The 14,250-nt window shown below is 38.7% G+C and overlaps 2 protein-coding genes across 2 annotated transcripts in view; one reads left to right on the forward strand and one right to left on the reverse strand.

Annotated features, from left to right (window-relative positions):
* Positions 1-2,217: 2,217 nt before the first annotated feature.
* On the forward strand, positions 2,218-2,839 carry LEAP2 (liver enriched antimicrobial peptide 2; the record flags this gene model as incomplete). The annotated part of the gene is made up of 2 exons (XM_084295171.1): positions 2,218-2,274; positions 2,696-2,839. 2 exons carry the CDS (start codon positions 2,218-2,220, stop codon positions 2,837-2,839), a joined length of 201 nt encoding a protein of 66 aa, XP_084151297.1.
* A 2,455-nt stretch (positions 2,840-5,294) lies between these two features.
* AFF4 (ALF transcription elongation factor 4) overlaps positions 5,295-14,250 on the reverse strand; it is a 44,901-nt gene continuing 35,945 nt past the window's right edge. The window contains exons 17-22 of the mRNA XM_084295363.1: positions 13,997-14,133; positions 13,526-13,597; positions 12,221-12,314; positions 11,656-11,699; positions 10,613-10,833; positions 5,295-10,006 (exon numbers count right to left, since the gene is read on the reverse strand). Coding sequence (XP_084151489.1) covers positions 9,888-10,006; positions 10,613-10,833; positions 11,656-11,699; positions 12,221-12,314; positions 13,526-13,597; positions 13,997-14,133 — 687 coding nt within the window. The 3' untranslated portion in view covers positions 5,295-9,887. The remainder of the gene's footprint in view (positions 10,007-10,612; positions 10,834-11,655; positions 11,700-12,220; positions 12,315-13,525; positions 13,598-13,996; positions 14,134-14,250) is intronic.

The raw sequence follows: 14,250 nt of genomic DNA on the forward strand, positions 1-14,250 counted from the left end.
GGGCTACCATCTTAATCATCCAATTATTTCTATTGTCCCTTTGCTAAATATTAGGAGTGGCAATGCAGCAATTTTTTTATTTATTTTTTTTTGGTGGTGTTGTTTAAACCAACATTTTTGCTGTGGCTTCTGAGTAGCCAGCGGTAGAAAGTGGACTGCACTGGATTTGCATACATGGAAACAAGCAGTCCAATTTTTTTCTTTTCTTGCACAGAATAAACAGATTGCTGCTTCAAAGGCATCTGCAACTACAAGCTGACACTGTTAGTAACCTAGGACACACAACAGTTTTGACACATCATCACACAGCACTAATCTTAGCTAGCCAAAAAAGCTGAGGAACAATGACTTACTGAGGACACGGCTGTCAGAGCTGAGCTGTCATTTCACATCCTGTGCTCCAAATACGCAGCCAAGACTACCACTGTTTCTTTTCTTGTCTCTGTTCTACTACAGTGCCTAGAGAGACAGCAGAAATTAGAACATGCATGGAAGGAAAGGACTTAACGGGAAAAACAATTGAGAAATTCACAGCCAGATGTAAAAGAAACATTCCAGTTCTGTTATTTGATCTGCAATTATTTACTGTCTCATTTCCTTCCCTGTGTGAACACAAGGAAGGTGAAATGAAGAAGGGGTTTGATTCCTTCCCACAAGGAAGCAAGACAAACAGGGAAACAGTAAGGAGCCCCAGGAAAGGAATAACTCTTCCAATAATAGCTTGCAGGTGATATGCTGCAAAGAGATTTTATTTAATCCCAGTGAAATTTGGGCTAAGGGGTAATCATCCGTAGGCAGGAACCTGACAACATGGCAGGCATTATCTTAATCTCAGTAACTTGCCTTCCACGCTGGCACTTAAACGTCCACGTTAAGCAATCACAGAAAATGTAGTCTGTTGCTTTCATATTTAGATTTATAATTTAGCTAAAACAACTCATTATTTTATACGCTATCTTCCCACTTGAAGTAACTTTCAAAGCAGGGTGCCTCCCAGCCTCCACGCAGTGCTTGCCATGGCTGAGCTGGTAGTGTTGCTCTGCAAGCTCATAAACCATTTCCTTGACAGATACAGAACACGCGGACAGATTTGGGAGCCAGATGCATAAAATATCAGAGACGAGGAGGAGGAGGAGTGCTGGCAAGGTGCAGCGACAGAGTAGGGATCTTACAAACACCTCTCCCACTTCCCAGCGGGAGACCAAGTGGGAGTAGTGTGTGTCTGAACGGAGACTTTGGGCAAGATGAAAGGTAGCGTGTAGTTCTTTTGAAACATTTCCTCCAGGCTGCTGCAATCTCTTCTCACATCACCACAGAAAAGTGTAAGAGTGCCTCTCATTAACTCTAATCTGTCCCCATCGGTGGGAGCTGTTGTTGGCAGCTTCTAGAAGACCACTCCAGAGTTGTGCTGTAAGATAGAGGCAGACCACAGCAGAGACAGCTCGTCTAAAGAAACCATGGTCTCGCTACGTGGAGCAACTCAACTCCAGAAAGTCCTGACAGCCATCTCCTGCTTTTAGGGTTAGCTGCCTAGCTTATCTTTAACAGACTGGGATCCTTGTAAGAAGAGGTCTAAGATTTATCAGCAATTACACACTTTTTACACTTCAAAACCCACATGGAAAGTACTGCATCCACTTTTTAAGCACGACGTTCATGGAAAGACAGGTTAGAAGTAACTTGCTTATGATTCTTTCATGTACCCAGAATGAGAAGCAGAACCAAAAGTACCATTTGCTGCTCCAAATAAACTCGGTAGGACAATACTTACCTGCCAGCTGGCAAACCCAGAGCTGTGCATACTGTGAATGTCAGAGGAGTTAAATAAGGTTGTTATAATAAGGCTTTTGATCTTTACCACACACTTTGGGCCACCCACCCTTTTGCTTGCAAGTGCAGGATGGAGTTCTGGTAACGTGTTAGGTTTTAAAAAAAGGAACAGTTGGCAAATCTGGTAAGCTGACCAGACAAAGTACAAGTGGAAGGAGAGTAAATCATTAGCTAGATAGACAGGCCTTGAACCAGATCGCTTCGGTAGATGCTAACTTTGTAATTCCCTCTTGCTCTGAAATGAACTTTGTTCCTGTAATGACTGACAGCTGATGCAATGATAAGAGAATGAAGTCTATAAAAATCTGGCTGAAGCTTGGCAAGTTCTATTCAGGGCTCTTCCAACCTCCTCCGCCTCCAGCCGAAGCAGCAGCCCATACTGTGAAGATGCACTGTTTGAAAGTCATGGCAATCTTCTTATTCTGCTCGCTGCTGCTCAGCCAGGTAAGTAGAGAGAACTATTTAAAATGCTAGCGCAAACAGCCAGGCAGTGAAGGAAAGTGTTAGGAGCTACACGAATAACACTAACTGCCAGAGCCAGAAGTAAGAGCAAAGCTTTTTTAGCAGATTCAACATCCTGAAGAAGTAACTAACTGCTTAGAGGGAATACTGGGTTGCTCTGAGATGTAATTTAGCAAATAATTCTGCCTTCCCTCTCAAGACAATTAAAAACGTTGATTTTTATAATTATTTCTTTAGGGTTAGGATATAAGCAATTGTACTTTAACAGAGCTCTCTACGATCTGAAAACAAGAAAGATTTACAGTCCTTCACTTAAAATTTATATGATTGACCACAGCATCCAAATGACCACCTGCCTACAGCTGCTGCGTGCTCCTGACAGCTGTGCCACAATCTGTTTCAGATGCACTGTGCTTCCCTGCACCAGCCACAGCCCCACCTAACAAGGCAAAGGAGGATGACACCGTTCTGGAGAGGAGTCTCACTGAGACCCATTGGAGCCTCATGCAGGGATAACAGCGAGTGCATTACAATGCTATGCAGGTAACTAACCCTGGTCAATAGAAAGGCTCAGGAATACTTGGTATTATATTATGGAGAGGAAGTTCCCGGTTATTCTCATTCAAATAAGACATGGGATTAATTCTGGGCATAAAAAAAAAAAAAAAAAGATAGGAGGGGGATGGATGGAGCAATAGATTTAGACCTTTTTTGTAAGCAGTACAAACAGAACAGAGTCCAAATGCCCTTGATGACAGGCCTTTGTAGTTTCACTGCAACCCAGAATAACCATCTTTTCAAAAAAAAAAAAAAAAAAAGGCAACCAACCATAGAGTCCCAGACAGCTTTAGGTAGCCACTTAGAAGCCTTAAATAATAATCCATCCTTAAAATGGTAAGCACTTTAAAGTGATTACTGAAGCTCACTGTTTCAAAGCTAAAATACTAAAGCAAACATAAGTTATCCAACTACATATAAAAAGTGATTAGTTAAAATTACTGCCTAGTGCTTGAAAGCTGATTTTGTGTGGCACTTACTGTACTTACACCAGAAAGCAAATGGAAAATGGGTAAAATAGATCCATCTACACACAGATACTACAGGAAATGACAGTCGGGTTCCTACTCTGCATGCACCTGAAATGCACCATTTGGTTTTAACAATTAACGTGGATGAACTATAACAGCAGCTACAGGAAGATGAATAGACAGGAAGGCATTTTTGTTGTGTATATTTTTTGCACTAGAGCCTGGCCATATAGCCCTGGGTAATACGTACTTTGGAGTTACCATGCAAAGCAAAGAATATAAGATGAATCGAGACAAACCAAGTCACATTAAGCTGAATACAAGCACTGGTGTAATAGCTGAGCCCTGCTAAGGACAGACAGACCTGCTGGAGCCCTACACAGCTGTCAGTGCCTGACGGTGGTTTGTTTTCCAGGAAAAACCGCTGCTTCCTGAGATCCGCCTCCGAGTGACCTGTCATGATGAAGAACACCCATCACTGTTACTGCTAACAATGCTCCACTCTACTTGTGAAATATTTATTGACCGTTCAAAAGCTAGGGCAGTGAATCAGCAACAAGCACATTCGACATTTCTGCCATAAGAACTGGTAAAAGGACTTCAAAGAGCTGGACAGCATTCAGTAACCAAGGCTGTACCTCTGCAGCATACGCCTGAGGATGACTCTGGCCAAGCTCAATAAAAGGACCCTGCATCTCACGTTTGTTTTGTTTTTTTATAACTGTTAATATATATTTTTTTAAGGTGTGGATTAAAAGTTTATATTCAGTAAACAACCTGGGTTTTTCCTTGTATCCTGTGAGCAAAGTGTATGGTGAGTGCACATCAGGCATTTCAAGTAGGAATGCTTATTTCAAACTGGACTTTAGACATTTATCCTTCAACCTGGCAAGTGCTTAAAGTAGATCACGCTTCCATCTCATTTCAGTCTCAACAGCTGAACTCTTATCAGTACTTCAAATAAAGGCCTGTCGGAAAGAGGGAACAAACAAACTGATAATAATACTGCTAGCAGATTCAATACGCCAAATATATCTGGTGATAACTAGAAAATGTATTTACTTTTAATTACTTCTAATCAAAATTGCCCAAGTAAGTCCTAAACTGACCTCTTCCACTGAAGGATATTCTTATTTCAAAATAAATTTATTAAAATCAGATCCATCTTAACTCAGAGGGCTGAGAGAAACGAAGCCACTTTTGATTAGACGAATATCAACAGGTCTGGGACACAAATACTGAATGTTAGCTTCCTTTGTTATACAGATAGCATTAAAACAAAGATGAAAACTGCTTTAAAATGCAATACTGGGGAGGAGACAGCCTGTCCAACAGACACGAACACAGTGTTTATGAAGTTTAATACAGAAAATCTATTTGATATTTATTAAACTTAGTTTCTCCAGTTACAGTTTTGCATTGTACAAAGCATTTTAATGACACAGTAGTTAAAAAGATCTTTACAAATTGAAATGTGATACCCTTTTCTCCAAATATTTTAATTGCCATAAATTTGTTTAAAAATACACATTAAACGCATGTTTCAGACACTAAACTTTCTATAATCTCAATACCACAAAATACATAGAATATACTATACAGATGTGGAAAAAATCTAGTTAGTATATAATACTTTGCTCACCATTAACAGCTTTATTACGTGAAATGCACATACTGACTTAGAAATCCTAATTTTGAGCCCCAAAGTACCCTTTGAAATTTCAAATGTATTGCAACAAATAAAATCACAGTTTGTTTTTTTTTTTTAGGTTTTGGTTGAAAGACAGATGCCTAAATATTTTGATAGAAACAAAATGTAACACATGGACTTGTCATGTACAAAGCATAAAACAGAGACATCCCATTAGTTACTAACAGTACCTTTCTGTATGATTAATAAGGGCTTCATTTATAAGTGACAGCTTAAAAGTTACCTTCCCCCTCCCGCAAACCCTCCCCCAAAAGAAAACCCTTCTTCACCAAATAATAATTTCAAATAAGATAAAGGATTTTTAATAAATATATAAGCACTTTATCCTCCATATACAAAATTTCTTAAAACAATTTAAAAGGGGGACCAGATACAAATGTCAGGAACTGTGCTTGCAAAAGTCATGCCTGGTCCTTAGAGTTGAGTGTTCAGATGTATAATGCCAGCGCAGCCGACGCCAACCGCTGCAGAAGTAACTGTGCACCCGACTGCATCAATTCCTAGGGTTGCATACAAAAACTGAAGACAGGGAACACTGCAATCCAATTTGCCTGTATCAGCTCCGTTAGCAAACGTGGAGAGTTCCGACAGGAACGGATACGTTCCCATTAAGTTTCCAGATGAAATTAAAACAGGTAAGCGTTTACACACAGATAGCCTGTATAAATTCTCTGCTGTAAGGCAGCATTTCCAATTGCTCGCTATAGTGTATTCCACTGAAACTCAGCTGAGACTGGCAGAGAGCAAAGAGCCAAGGCTGCTCCGCCGAAGCCCAGAGCTCCTGTTGAAACAGGAATTCGCTCACTGTACAGCCAACCCTTCCCTCTCTGCCCCCAACGCTGCTGGTTTCAAATGGCATCGGAGACCAATTCCTTGAGAAGTAATGGGGTTAGACAGAGATCACGATTCCCTGATTGATTGGGTTTACACAACTTTCATACTTAGGACATTTGCCTCCTGGAATAGGTCTGTATCTGTCTGAGTTGGCTACCAAAAGCTTTGGCTACTCTTTATACTTAACAGGTATCTTAACTCTGTTGCTTGGAAACACACAGTTTTCCGTAATACTGATTCCTTAGATGGAGTAATTTAAACCCTGACCGAAATACTCGTCAGACATGTAATAATTTGGAAGTTGCTTACTCCCCAATGGGTAATTCAAACTTGACTTGCTCAGGCCCTTAATATAAACACTGCAGTGACAGTAAATATCTGTTAGGTAAGTGAAACATTAAATACAGCAAAGGTAGTCTCTCTTTCCAATAGTTTCCCATTTTGGAAAATTACATAATTATCTGCCTACGGCTTTATTTTACTTGCCCCAGGCAAGCACAACAGTATTTCCATAAAGTACTGACTCTCTGTATGTTGGGGCCTTTCATAAATACATTTCAGGGCTTTTTTTTTTTTTGTTATCACAGCAATCAAGCCTCAGCAATCTAAAGGAATATACATTGCACTCCTGTATAATATGCAAGATTTATCACCAGTAAGACGGTGACTCATCACTCAATAAATAATATATCAATATAGTCAGTTGCACCATAATCTAAAAACAAGTATAACATATACTTTGGACAGACTGAGTTCATATATATATACATATATATTAAAAGACACATACAATACAAATTGCATACTGCCATCAAAAGCCAAGAAGAGCCATCCATACGCTCTGCTTTATGGCTAATAGTTTCAAATCAAAATAAAAGTATCGGGCTGTTTTACTCTGGTGTCCTAAAGATTTGTTTATAAATATAAATGGTTGCACTTATCACCTAGGAACCTGCAAGTTTCACAGCAAATTCAAATAATATTGATATCTGAGCAAGCCTAGTCTGATTAAGCCATTTTTAAGATTCACCAACTGGGACCGCGTTCAGTAAGGGAATTAGAATTACAGCGCTGATATGTATTTAATATACAATCGTCTAGGGAATCGTTTAGGAAGCCAGGAGTTAGGGATTCCCTCATTAGTCCATAGTGCGACTTGCCTTAGTGCTGAAGGGACATGCATTTCCACCGCTGTTGTGTAGAGGTTAAAAAAAAAAAAAAAAAGATTTAGATTGTTAGCCTGCATTTGGACAGAGGGATGGAAGCTTATTACGTATTTGCATTTTTTGGCTATGAAGTCTGATAAATACTTAACTTTTCTCTTTGAAATAACGGTAAATCCCAAAATAGATATGCTTTTGGAAGTGTGAAATCTAAGTTTCTCTGCTTGAAATAGCCACAGATGAGTAAGGCATTTCTTTTCAATGAACAAGACCACTGCACATCTCCCAGACAGACAGAAATCCGGGACAGCACTCTTGGAGGGTATTTCACTGTGAAGTACACTGTTGAGGTGGGACACTTTCAACCAGTTTAGGTCCACATTTTGACACAATGTGGAAAGTCTTCTGGTCATTTGAAGACAATCCTTTAAGATTCACCGATCTAGGGATAAGCGATACATTTTTATAGACCAATTGCACGTGACACCAAAAGGTATTTGTGGGACTCTAGTAAAAGAAAAAAAAAAATCCCAGAGATGAGACCATTCCTGCTGACAGTCATGGTAACTGTGCACAAAAGAGCAAGCCAAAAAACAGCCATGCTGGCTAGTGCAGCACTACACAAAAAAATAAACTATGAATGCAACTTCTAAGAAGGTATTTTTATATAGCGTCAAAAGTGTGCTAGGCACTTTAGAGTATTAAAGGAAAAAATAGTTGACAGTGTCCCATTAACCAGGATGCAGAGTCTGAGGGTACAGAGTTCTGTCTCTAACAGCAAACACTAAAAGAAATGTGATCTTGCACAGTGATTCAATACAAAGGATGCTCCAACAGACCTGAACAGGAAATTCGGCTCTAAGTGACCACGTCGCAGGTCCGTCACCCACGTATCGGTTTGTATGTAGCAAAGCTCTTCTGGAAGTACAAAACACGCTGGAACGCAAAGGAAGCTCTACGAATATGCAGCTACCTTTTAGTAGGTTACTAATTTGCAAAACTCCTAAACTCTTAAAGCCCATAGGACATACTGCAGTACTAAGTAGCGTAGAATTCTATTCCTTCCGCCGAGGTTGCCATGAGTTTGGCACTTAACTACAGCTACACAAAAATTTAGTGCAATAATTTTCCTGAACATGCACGTTCATATCTGGTACAGAATAAAGGGTTAAGTGGGAGATAAAACAAAGCAGCATTCCACCATCTCACTCCAAAGTATTCAGAGTTTGACTCTTTAACAGGAGACCACTGCGCTGAGAAGTCCGTTTGTGTGACAGACACTACTTTTACAAAGGAAATGGAATTTTACCAAAGTACTGCAGAAGACCACTGCATACAGTATACCTGGTCCTGCTGTAAAACATCTTGTAAACAGTTCATAAAATCTTCATCTAAAAGTAAGGCATAAGGCACACCAGACATGTTAGGGGCACTAAGCAATACTGAAAGCAGTAGCATTTTAAACCTTTGACTCAGACAAGCACCTTGCGTGGACAGGTACTTTGGTTTGCACGTTTTGAGAGCAGTCAGCTGCAACTCCACGAACCGTTTCTGTTGCACCACATCACTCCTCTCAAGCGAATATTCTGCTCCGTCAAACACATCAAGCATTAATGGGACCTTCGTTAACATGGGGTAAATACAAGTTTCAAATCCATTCTGCATCAAAGCAGTCAGACAGCTTCCCTGTAATAGCAGGCGTGCTCCCCACCCCACAATGGCTGTTGCACTGTCATGCTGTAGTGTCCATTAACCATCAGACCCTAAAAGGAAAAAATGGACCTCCATTTCTACTTCCGATTCCTGGTTTCTCAGTCAATAGAAAAGATGCAAATGACGGTTCTGGTAGGAATTTAACTACTGTCGGTTTGGTTTTTTTAACCACAAAGTTCGCTGATTTTGAACGTATCGAAAAATGACAAGCACGGAAACAAAACTTGTTTTAAATGAAGAGATACAAAAAAGCACAAGATTGTCCATTTCAGAAACCTTTCCTGTATGCATCGCACCTATCAGACTGAAGTTCATTCCTACACCATTACTTTGATATTACATCGAATACAAATTACTGTAATGTTTTGTGATTTGTTATAGTGTTAATCAGTGTTTTGAAACTGCCTTGAAAGCAACCCAAGTCAGATCCAGCTAAATATTTTCCATATAAATTTCTTTAAAATTCATTTAAACGAAGTATCTTAATATGTAGAAGAATATCTGGAACTTTTCTATTTAGTACAAATTCTGCAATAATAAATCTCTAGCTGTCATTTATTAGTTGACTCATAGGCATTAGGCATGAAAAGTATGGTGTTCCTACACGTTAGAACCTATCAACCCTACTTCCTTTTACAGGCTCTACCACCACAAGACATTACAGAGTAACAAAGCTCACAAAGTCCTTAAATAAAGTGTCTATGTTTAATTTCTGCTAAGTACTCGAAAGGGTAAATTTAGGGAAGAAACAGCTAAAAACTGCCCCAAAATCGGGCTTTTCAAAATTAAAATTAAAAAATTAAAATAAATAGGATTTAAACTGACTTATGTATTATGACTGGAATTCCAATGATCCAATCTATCCATGATAGATTAGCAGAAGTACACCTTTATATTTTGCAAATTTTAAAATATTTAAATAACTTAAAACGGGAATACTGAAGAAGTCCATTAACCAGATAATTTGGGGTTAAAACACAAAACACAAATGAGGATGGGAGACATTTCAAAGCATTCCTTGCTCTTAGTGTCAACTAAGCAATGTGTTATGGCAGTCTTCCTTATTGACATGACACAGTGTTGTGGAGATAAATCAGAGGCAGCGAGAAAAATGTGTTCTATTTTCCATTCCTTCAGTTCAAAATATCACTTGGCATCCAGGCGCAACCAATGTAGTCCCTGACGGGTATAACGCACTAGGTCTGTCATGATGCTTGAATTAAAAACCAGAGGGCCCATGACTTTATCCAGTTCAGCAAAGAACTCTAAAACAACAGAAATGCAAGTTAAATTAGGCACAATCTTTCACGTTGGCTGGTGTACTGGAAACACTGCATCACAAAAAAAAAAAAAAAATCTTTTCAACACAAATCTTTCAGATTAAAACAGAAGAAACGAAAGATGGCTGAATGTTCGAAGAATAAAAATAAAAGAAAAAGGTCTTTGCTAGTCAATTTCTTTACTCTTTCCCATAAGACTAGCTGATGAGAATAATTATACTATGGTTAAATGGTTGCTAAACTTTTTTTGGTCTTTTCCCTCAAACGTGTGCATTTACTCAAGATAAGAATTTCAGAGAAGGAAGTACACCAAGTTCCTCTTCCTGCAGCGAACAAATTATGGGAAAATCAGGATTTGTTTATTTAAAACATAGCCATTAGGAAACATTACACCACCAGCACCACCTGACAACCAAGACAACCAGCCTGGGAAATCACCATAATCAAGGGCATCGCTTTCTGTCTTTCTTTTGCAGAGGACCCAGCTAAGCATCCCGCGTGCTGTTAACCCTAACTCCAGAATCAAACCTGTTAGCGTTTCAGCACAGCCTGACACATCTGAGGTTATAACCTGCCTGTGACGAGCCTTACCTTTCTGTTCTTTAGACAGCTGCTCGGCTTGGTCCCATATTTCAGTGGCATAGAGGAAGTTGGATGTAACTTGGACGTAGCTGGCTGCCATCTGATGGATCCTCTGGGGGATCGTCACCGAAGACCCGCTCCCTGAAGGGTTGGCTGCCCCAGAAGAGTAATTTCCTGAATTCCCTGGAGACAGCTTTGGAGAGACTGGAGACGGCATACCAACAGGCTTGCTGCTTATCCAAAGAAAAATATTAAATTGTAAAATGCATGCATGTGTCCTTCAGGCTCGTCATGCTGTAAGAATAATGCTTAAGACCTCTCTTCCTACACCTCAGAACGTGGGATGCTAAAACACCCCCACTTCACACATCAAGAAGTCAGGGTTTGCCCTGCAACAGATGAAATGCATGGGCTGGTAAAAATTGCCAAGGCTCCTCCAACTCCTGTGTTTCAGCTTAACAACCAAAACCAATCCTCACCATCTTTTAATTAAAAAGTCTTAAACTCATTGTTTAAATTAATTGAGGCTTAAATAATAATAATAATAAAACAACATGGTTAATTATGCTGCCATACTGCTACATTTTCAAATAACATGATGCAAATCTGACCAGTTCCCCTAAATTCTGGAATTTTTAATTTTGATAGAGTAATCTATAAAAGGTTGGTTGTTAAGTTTTAAAGAATAAATTAAATGGCTATACTATGGAACAGACAACCCTGTACTTGTAGCCATCTGGGCTTGCAGCACCAATAAAGCTATTGCTTTGAGGGAAAAAGCATTGTATAAAACAACAAATTCACAAAGACAAACACTTTGTGTGTTAATGACCCACTACTTTTTTTTTTTCTTTTCCTTCCCAAACAAGGAACTGCCTAAGTTTCAGTACTACAATATCACAAGTGACAATTTTCCAAACTCTTTATCAAAATAAAATAATCTACTACAATTAGAATTACATGCATCTATGACATATTGTTAGAATGATCTATGATAATTATATGAACAACAGATGCATTGGGAAATACTGGTACCAACTTTTATTACTTACCTTCCCATACCGGGTGATGGTGCTTGAGAATTGTTATAGGAATTCTGTTGGGGAAAAAAAAAATTGTCATGATTTATGTTTATACTTTAATCACATTTTATTTGCTTAATCGGTCATTTTTGACCAAGTTAGTTCTTACGGCTTTTCTTTTAAACAATAATCAAAATCTTGAATAATATCAAGCAAAGTACTTTCAAATGTGGTAAAAATATCCCTTGTACTGATGACTAAGACAAAAATCAGTGAAGATAAAGTGAGGTTTCAGCTTTGTTATATCTGCAGAAAGAAAAATCTTTTAAAATTCTCTTTGAAGCCTACTAAACTTATTAAAGACAAAAGCTACATCAAATTATTAATAGAGATCAATCATGTTAGGACCAGTGGGTTGATGTCATTATAGTCATGCTGAATCTTCCCAGCTTTAAGCTACTCAGCTCAAATATACTTTCAGTTCTAAATAGAGCATACTGAAGTTTGCATGCAGCAGTCTGTAAACTGCATAGAGGAATTTTTAGTGATGTAGAACTTTAATTTGATTGAAAATGAAAAATACATATGCAATTACCTTCAGATGTTCAGTCAGAGTCTTAGAATATTTCAATGCACTTTCCTTTTTCAGTTTGAAAAGCCTTAGGTATAGCAGAGACTGGCACCGAAGACTAAACAAAGACAGAACAGCAAAACGTTTACAATTAAAGCCAAGTGTATCACATCTCAGCAAAGTTCAAAAATCTCACAGCTGTGTTTTTAAAAGCTTTCCCTCCTTACTCTGAAAAGCCAATTGTCAAGTCCCAAGTAGCAAAAACCCAAACCCACTTTTAACTTCTTAAGGAAGTGAAAGCCACAGCAGCTTTCTGCCTTGAGCGGAAATTATAGTTTTCCATGATTTTGCTGATATAACTAATCTCCAGTTCTGAGCCCAGGAGACGACACTAAATTACTTGCTAGACAAGAGTTTCATTTAATTTGTTTTGCTCACGTCATGACATGCTGAGTCTAGTGTATTCTGCTTTAACCCCCATTTTCTTTTCCACCTGATACTGGTTGGTTCTGCTCCCCTGCTTGCTGCAGCCATTTCACTGGTCCAGATGGCAAATGACAATTGTTCAGTCATTCTAAAGTTTGACTTAATCACTGGGTGAATACATAGGAAGCACCCTCATCCTTTCTGCCATTACTCCTTGCAAATCCAGTCAAACACCTTAGTTTCAAGTTTATCTTTGCAAAAAAGGCACAAAGCAGAGCTACAAGTTCTTTCAAATGAATAAGCAGTGCATGTTGATAATCCCATCTTAGAAAAAAAAAAAAGATAAAACAAACCAGAAAACAGTTTGTTAATGCAACAACGGTGTTTTCTGAAGCACCTAGGTCACCGAACAGCCCCCTATCAGCTGGATCCACATCAAACTCAACAGCAATCCATTATTTTTGAGTATTGCAATTTGCAAAGAGAGAAAACGGAGAGCTCAATTCATCAACAGTAATTTTACCAAAACATTAAGGAGGATAAAAGTTCAGAAGATCTCTCTACCATTTCTAGCCACATAACAACTTTGTTGCCTCATTGCTGCAATAGACATCGCATCAATGAAATCATATTCTAAAATAAAAGCACTAACTGACATCATTTTAAGGAAATTAGACAGAGCTGGAAAAAGATTCAGTAATTTCATTAATAGTCCCAAAACTACATGTAGAGAGCCTCTCTGCCCAAATTTACTGTAATCAGATATATATCATTAATCTTTCTGCACAGTCAAATGGACATTTTTTTGTTCAAAACCACCTGAGAACTCGGTGTAATACAGTATTTCATGGAGACTGCACTTGAAGTAATCAGTGTGTTATCTTAAGTTCAGAATACACATACCAAAGCACTGCTAGCCTTTTATCTGCAGCTGTAGCATCCGGTGCCAAGTAATTTTTCAGTTTCATAGTGTACCTACAAATAAAGTATCAGCAAGTAAACAACAAAATAAAGTATTGTACTATCACTTATCCATCAAAGTTCTTATCAATTTCTAATTTCAACTGTCTTCACCATTTCAGTTACTTCCCCCAGACTCTAAACAAAATATGACTAGATAATAATTGGGAAAATTTTGCTTTTCACGTGTTACATATTATTGGGAGACATCAAGAACCTTGGAACAAAGGATCTCAACATTCATTAAACCAGTTTAACCCTCAGCAACTGGAACAAAGTGGTAAGTGATCTGGTTCTACTGGAGAATAAGGGATTTCAAACGGTGGTGGGAAAACCCTTCTGAAACCCAGAAGTTCTTATTTCCAGACCTCCTTCCCACCCACTTGACTTTTGTGTATCCCCTACGTTGCTTACTTGATTAATTCCACAGTTTCTGAATACATAGGGAACGGGGACTTGGATTCCTGAGCATTTTTCTCCAATGCATTCCCACACTCAATGAACGACACTACGGCATCTAGGTAGTACACAGCCTTCTCGAACCTGTCAGACTGAGGAGATTGGAAAAAACTTTAAAGACAAGAATTGAGAGGATACACCAGAAAGTCCCAGTACAGATATGGAACCATCTGGCAAAAGCAGTAAACAAACCCCAGCATTGTGTGCAA

The sequence above is a fragment of the Netta rufina genome (assembly GCF_964035555.1).
Source record: "Netta rufina genome assembly, chromosome: 14".
Lineage (NCBI taxonomy): Eukaryota > Metazoa > Chordata > Aves > Anseriformes > Anatidae > Netta > Netta rufina.